General features: G+C 40.1%; 1 protein-coding gene across 2 annotated transcripts; it reads right to left on the bottom strand.

The window, feature by feature from the left end:
• Positions 1 to 1,626: 1,626 nt before the first annotated feature.
• LOC114443862 (protein ALP1-like) lies at positions 1,627 to 4,077 on the bottom strand. 2 transcript variants are annotated; one of them, XM_028418209.1, is made up of 3 exons: positions 3,801 to 4,077; positions 2,837 to 3,139; positions 1,627 to 2,728 (listed from the first exon to the last, which is right to left on the bottom strand). In XM_028418209.1, exons 1-3 carry the CDS (start codon positions 3,976 to 3,978, stop codon positions 1,875 to 1,877), a joined length of 1,335 nt encoding a protein of 444 aa, XP_028274010.1. In that variant the 5' UTR covers positions 3,979 to 4,077; the 3' UTR covers positions 1,627 to 1,874. The 2 variants fall into 2 exon arrangements, with proteins under 2 accessions (XP_028274010.1, XP_028274009.1); XM_028418208.1 differs by having other exon boundaries at positions 1,627 to 3,139.
• Positions 4,078 to 7,669: the final 3,592 nt, after the last annotated feature.

Below are 7,669 nucleotides of genomic sequence, written 5' to 3'. Positions count from 1 at the left end.
GGCTGGGGAGAATAATAAAGTTTAAATCCACAGTTTTCTTTCCGATTAAAAATCTATCTTGAGACAAAGCTATTGTGAGGCTGAGTTTTTTGTTGCAGTTAATGATGGTGCTAAGCTATCCAGAGCTATCCTTCCAGGTCACTGGTTACTACTGTTGGAGAAATGACACAGTAAGAGTCAACTTGATCCATCAGCTAATCCTTACAGGGCTTTAGATTAAAAGTTCATGACCATGTCCTTATAGTTCATGTCCGTATATCAGGATGGAAGGTGGCTCTCTTTCAACCTGGCTACATCACCATGGTAACTTATGCTGCAGGTCACTACCATTAACCGAGCCAAAGTCAAGGAACTTGAATTGTACCAGAGATGGAGAAAGTTTTTTCAATAAAGCATAGTATTCTCTGTGAGCATCGGTCATGCCACTTACACCACCCCTTTAGAGATGGATATAAAATGAACATATTTTGACCACATAGTAAATGAATAAATAGGCCATTACATTGCATATAAAACACATGAAAACATATCTAAAGTAATTTCCACCTAAATAGACATAGGTTTTTGTTTTTTTTACCTTTTATCTCTCCAATACACTTCACTGGCACATCAGAGGGCTTCAGTCTACTCAAAGACAAACAAAGAAAACCAGCTGCTTTAACCTGTCTTCTATAGACATGACTTGTCCTAAGCTCATTGTTCAAAGGTTGTAAATTCACTGCATGATAATGAAGTTACACCCAGGATGCCAGGGCCCTGTAATGTTATACAACCAACTGAAATTGAACAGAAGACACTCTTTCAGGATGTTGTATGCCTACAGATATGATAGAATACATGCTCCAAAGTTTGGAACAAGGATAATCAGCCCCCTGAATCACTTATGAAAGCCATATGATACCCAGAGCCAGCACAGTTTACCACTGCAGCAACAAGGCATTATCTATTCATTTTAAGATTACAGGCAATGTAGCCTACTCATTTCAAATGTGTATGCATCTCTAATCAGAAAGACAGGAAGGGTGCACATCATATATTCCTAGGATCAATTGCCTCGATCTCCAGCAAGAGGAGAGCAAGAGGCAAGGGAGGCCTCATCCACACCACGTCCTAACAACAGTCCATTCTGATGTAAACTCATGCTGCAGTTTGTTTTTCCACAGTAGCCTTATCTTGGTTAATCCCCTGATAGCAAGTGTCTGTTGTGGCTCTGAATAGAGCAGAATAAACCCAGATTTCAATTTTAAAAGACATTTAACAAATTCTTTTTAAGTGTGCAGTGTTGCCAGAATTGCTGAGGAAATGATTTACAAAAAACTGCAGTGCTGAATCATGGTCAAACATCTTAGTAGACCTTTTTCCTAGAAAGGAAAACGGATTGATGACGATAACTTTGTCACATGAACTACATAAATCCCAACTTTTCCCTCAGAGGAGATTTGAAGCTCAGGAAAGTGTTTCAAAACCAAGCTACTGTATAACTGCCAGGGATTTACCCATTATTATTACCTGGTGGACAGTCAAGATGTTACGGTTTCTCTGTTTAAGGTTGGAAAGTAAGGCACTGGCACATGTAAACAGACTCCACTAGAAGAGTATAACTTTTATTTATAAAGTCCCCTTTACAAGAATTACAGGGATGTGTCATTAAATGTAGCCCCATCTTTCTGTTTAGAAAAATATGCAAGAAATGTGAAAATACTACTGGACATCACTGTGGAACAACTAAAGAAATAAACTAAATATACAATGTGTCTATTACTGGTAAAAATCCAGATTGAAAATTCCATTTCAGTCGGGTCCTGTCTTTAGTATCATAGCCAGGATACCACTGGTAATTTGCATAACATTTCAATATCTGAACATGTATTGATTTAATCAGACAGCACTATGGATTCACACAGATTGCACAGAGCACAGCACGTTACCACAATCTTATCTATAAAGCTGTCCTCCACTTTACCATTCTGTTGCACTTTAATGAGGCTTACAGGGAGAGTTGAGCCCAGTATTGAATACTTCTGCCTCAACATTCTAGTCACTCTTTCTACGTGCCTTCTCACTTGAGAATTTTCTTGAGCAGATTCAATTTCTTTGCGGCTAAGCTGCTTCTTCCCTTGTGTGAATGGAGGTGTTACCAGTTCTGCACATAATAAGCCAACACTGTCCTCCGCAGTGAAATCCTGGTCAGACAGTATCAAGTCTCCTGGGAGGAGCTTGTCAAGGAACCCGCTGTGTTCAGCGAGGTGTTTGTCTGTGACACGTCCACCCCAGGACTTTGACACAAAGGAGATGCTTCCTTGTGGAGTGATTGAAATGAGAAACTTTAAAGTGTTATGTTGTTTGTGATTACTCCATGTTTGAGCCTGAGCTCTTAAATCTGAGGGGCACTCTATCAGCACCTCAAAGCAGTCGATTATGCTGACACATTCCTTAAAAAATGTCAGAAAACACACAGGTAAGCTGCGTCTCAAGTCTTCTCTTTCTGGCCACAATATCAGGGAATGAAGCCGGCATGCCATGACGTCAATCCAACGGCGAAAGATTTCTGATACTGTTGACTGATCAATCCCAAACAGGTGCCCTAAAAATTCCTCAGACAGATTGAGGCGCAGCTTCATCAGTGTGATGAGGAGCTCTTGAGTAGGTTTCAGGGACTGTTTTGCAGTTGCAGGAACTGATGTCATGAAACTAAACAATAAGCTAAAAGTCTGTACATTAGGCAGTCCTGTGAAAAAAAACATTTTGCTGTCATCAAATTGTTCAGTGTCCAGCATGTGATATTTCAACTGATTTTCTAATTTGTGAACTTTATCCCTCAGTGAGTGACACTCACTGCTTAAAGATTTGATCTGTTCATGCAGTGAGGCGACGTCACTGTGTGTCTCCTCTGTCGGGACCTCAGTGCCTGGCACTTCCACAGTCTGTACCTTCGCCTCTGATGCTGTACTACGATGCAGTTTCAGTAGACCACTGGCAGCCTGCTCTCTACTTGTGTTGGCAAGCGCTTTCTCAAAATCTTCTTGGCAGTGTTGATAACTTTCAAGACTGTTGACAGCCCAAGCTTGATCAGCAGTGGAGGTGAAACTGAATAAACATGGCACGTAGTCTGGGTGCAGGGGATCATTGCTCTTTTTTCCTGAAACAAACACAGTATTACTTGGATGTGTACCACAAAGTCACATTAGCAGGTAAGTGAAGTCTTTTGGTTCCTAAAGTTAGCAGAATCACGGTGGCTCTCTTTCAACCTGACTACATCACCACGGTAACTTATACGGCAAACCTTTGAAGATAACAGTGACACACGGTTATCTGTGGTGTACACAGATGCAGGCATTCTGTATTGAGTATTAGTAACACCACTAAAACCACCAAAATCACACTTTCTAAACATATTTAACATATTTAAATGGATTGTTACCTAAACACATTTTAATGTTTTTATTAGCACTGAACAGTTTCATCATGCAATCTCTACCTTATTTACTGCATGTAGTGCTATAGTTATGCTTTATTATCTCACCATAACAACTACGGTTTATTCCTGCTTAAAGTCAGTCAAACGGTGTTTTACTGTGAAAAAAGAAAACCTTCATAAATGCGCACAGAGCCTGAAGCACAAAGCCGTGATGTGAGGTATGTCTGAGGGAGAGCTGGGCTCGGTCGAGCTCTCTCTCTCTCACAGGAAGCTCTGTAGTTATGAATACCCATGCACACGTCCTGTGTATTATGTGCGCCTTTGTGACAGTAATACCCAACATATAAACGTATTGAGTGGAAACGAGTCGTCAGCAACATACCTGACACGAAGTGGCGACCACAGATCCACGTTTCAGCTGCTGGATTCCAGTTCTTCCTGCGAATAGCAGCGATCCATTTGCTTCGCCTCTCTCTACATTTCGGCAGTCTATGAAACGACAACTCGGAATTCTTGTTGAATCTATTTTTACAGCCAACCACACAGCAGCTCTTTCCCATCTTAGATGTGTTTTTTGTTTTGTTTGTTTTCGCGCAGTCACACTTCAATTCAACAAAACGCTGCCACTCAATGTTTTGCCACTCACTCGGTGCAACCGCACTGACTTCCGCATCGCGTGAGGTCACGCGCCTGATGTGTATCACGTGGTGTGTGACGACAAGGAATAATAAAGATTTTGTCACCTTTAAATCTCTTGAGTAAAAGGGGCAAATATTAACACTACAGAGTCTGTTTATGCAACCACAAGACAGTCTGACAGAAGAAAGATGAAACATTTAACCTCTGAGGTTTCACTATAAAACAAAACAAATGAGGCAGCATTTCTGAAGTTACCTCCTCTGAATATATCCAACGGGTTATGTAAATGTAATGTAGTCCAAAATCATCCCCATCATCATCTGATAGAGAGGTAAACACAATGACAATGTGAGTAAAGCACCATTACAGTATGTAGAGGAAAAAAGCTACCTATGATGCACCACCATGGCTGTGTGATGTCATACTGTCTGTCACTGCTATACTGATTCTGACCAATCACAGCAGGTATGACAGACTTAAAAAAAATTCTGGCATGCCAAAGTAAAAAATGTGTCCTTACTGGTGTAAGGACACATTTTTTACTGCGTAACAAATATTCAATGACTTGTGGACATATTAAAGTCACAGAAAAAACTTTAATTTGTTAGTGTTAGGATTCACCTTGGATTTTAATGGACTGATGTGAGGGGGGTTGACTTTCTGTTTAGCTTGTCAGTTCATTCAACAGATTTTTTTTACCTTTACCTTTTTTACCAATTTTTGACTCAATGAAATCATTTTTCCCCTTTTTTCAGCTTTACTTATGCCTTCCTGGCACCTATTGCTTTTTCTCTCTACAGGATCGACTTTAAAAACCAACAGAATGAATGAAACAAACACGCTGCTGTAGCCCGAGGCTTTAGTTACACACACACACATGGACACACACACACACCCACAGTCTAGTCTTTTTTTTCCTCGTGGTTTCACTACTCCTCTGCCTTCTGCATTGGAAAGAAAAATGATTGACTGAAGCTCTGTTTCCTATAATCTTATATCGTTTATTAATAATAACACGGATCAAACATGAGGTGCTTAACCACAGTGAAGGAACAGATTTTGTTACTGCATTACATTTGTGCATTGATTTCAGTCCAGCTGAGTACAGTTTTACTAAAGTGAAGCCTTAAATGATCCTGTATTACTGTTTAATTGGTATTGTCTGCTTGTGCTGCTGATGCAGATGGTCACCATGAATCTCCAGAGAGATCAGTGGGTCGGCATAGTGAGCGTATCCAGAAATCTGATGCCCTGCTGAGCTTCATAAGCCCAGAGGGCCCCCTGCTGTCCCTGGAGCTCCACCAATTCAAACACACCCAGCCTAAAACACAGGAGTGCAGACCCTTTGGAGATCGTTTATTTTAATGCAGAATAAGCCTTTATCCTGTAGGTATTGTATATTAGCATTCAGTTCTAGTGTTGTCCTGGTCAGGATCTCAGCAAGGTGCAAAGCTCTTTGTATTGGTACTACAAAGAGCTTTGAAGATGCACATCTATGATATAGCATATGGCACTATTGCACTGTCCTAAAATATGTGCAATAATAAAGGCTACACTAATTGGTGTTTGCATTGTTGTCGGTCCTTTGCTCCGGCAGCAGAAAAAAGTGGCTGCTTGAAGTGAAATCATGCATTGTAAAGCATGCGACCATGTGCCTCTCCTTCATGATAAGCTCTGTTGTGGTCATTTCCTCTCAGGTTCAAATAAACCTTTCAACCAATTCACATTCAACCTATTGACAGCTACATCAACGGGCTACCAGCCATTGGCTACATAGAAGCCTAGACGTCCATATCCATAGTCTCCATGTTGGTTGATTCCCCTCGGGGGGCTGGAGCCTGTACCAGCTGTCAATATCCGAAAGGTAGGGTGCATCCTGGACAGGTTGCCAGTCTGTCGTAGTGCTACCACAGAAAGACAGACATATGTTCACACACCAATTGAGATTCTTCAAATAACCTAACACCTTTAGAATGTAGGAGGAAGCCAGAGTACCCAGAGAAAACCCACACAGTGACAGGGAGGAAAAGGTCCCTCAGCCAGATGTGAACCAGTAACCTTCTGCTGTAAGGCTAACCAGTGTAAGGCAACACTGCCAGCATGGTCCGAAACCAATGAATGAAAATAAGAAGCTACAGATACATTACAGTTTTGACATGTAGGACCACATAAAACACTACCATGTAAGGAATATATAGTATTGTACAAACACACACACATACTTGCTATAGCTAAACTAGAGATTTGATGTGCAGACAAGAATAAAACAGTGCCAAAGTATGTAAGGAAAAATAGATAATATATAATAATTAAGACAGGATAGACACGCACACACACACACACACACACACACACACACACACACACACACACACACACACACACACCTGCACACACACACACACATTGAACATTGACTGTGACTCATAAAAATGCTGCTCATGCACATATTAGGAATACCCTATTTCTCTCTTACATGCACAGTTAGGTCAGCAACTCACATACACACACAGTATTATTCAAATTTGCTAATTAAATTATAATTTACATGAGATTAAAGACTTGTGGAGGTCCTACATGGTTTAAGGACATTTTAGAGAGCTATCGTCCTGCCCCTATTGTTGTAACACACAAAGACACACCACACATGCATATACACAACTAATCCCTAATTCATACACATATGCATGCAAACAAAGTCAACAGTTAATCCGTAACACACACACACACACAGTGTGACAGCAGTGCTGCTGCTAGTAGTGTCAGCGATTCTTCAAGACTGAACAGATGCCACCCTCAGCTGTGTGGATGGTTGTGTGTTAGCAGAGTACTTGGGTCAGGTTTTTTTCTGGGCTGTTTAAGTCATTTTAGTTTAATATACAGCCGGGTCTCCCCTTAAATAAAATTCATAGGCATACTGTGGAAATGAAAGTGTTTCCCGGAAAACTGCTTCATGCATTTTACTGTGGACTGTTGTTGTTTTACAACACAGAGTAGATGATTCTCATAAACAATAATAAAAACTACTATATCAATAGAAAAAACCCACCCAGACCCACTAACATTTCCCTTTGCAATGGGGCAGGGTACATCATTCATTTGAGGATCATATCACTCAGCTCCATGTAAAGACCTTTTCTGCTGCACCACCTTACACCAAACACAAATTCTATCTGTCTCCATTCAAGCAGTGCTCACACCCTAGTCATTCATTTTTATCAGTAACACAGGTTTTCATTTTAAGATTTTATAAATAAATAAGGTTTGTAGAGGCGGTTAAAGTGCACATACTTTACAGTTCTTTTTTTGTTTTTTGTTTTTTGCAAGACTGCAATAGCACTATTTGCATATTTTTAATGATCAATGAAAGAAATTCAGGTCATTATCTTGCAGTAAACAATGATCTCACACAGACTGAATATAAAATCACCCATTATGTTGGTTGAAATAAAATACAAGCAATGAAAAGAAACTTTAAATTTAAAAAATGATTGTGTCCACCACTTTTTGTCATCATTAGAGTTGGAACTATTAGTTAATTAACTGATTGATAACTGAAGCTTAAAGTGTTATAATTATTGTTAAGTGAAGCTTAGAGTGTTATAATGTGAT

Source organism: Parambassis ranga, chromosome 12, assembly GCF_900634625.1.
Source record: "Parambassis ranga chromosome 12, fParRan2.1, whole genome shotgun sequence".
In the NCBI taxonomy this organism is placed as follows: domain Eukaryota; kingdom Metazoa; phylum Chordata; class Actinopteri; family Ambassidae; genus Parambassis; species Parambassis ranga.
The sequence above is the reverse complement of the archived record's forward strand: the minus strand, read 5'-3'. Positions and strand labels throughout refer to the sequence as shown.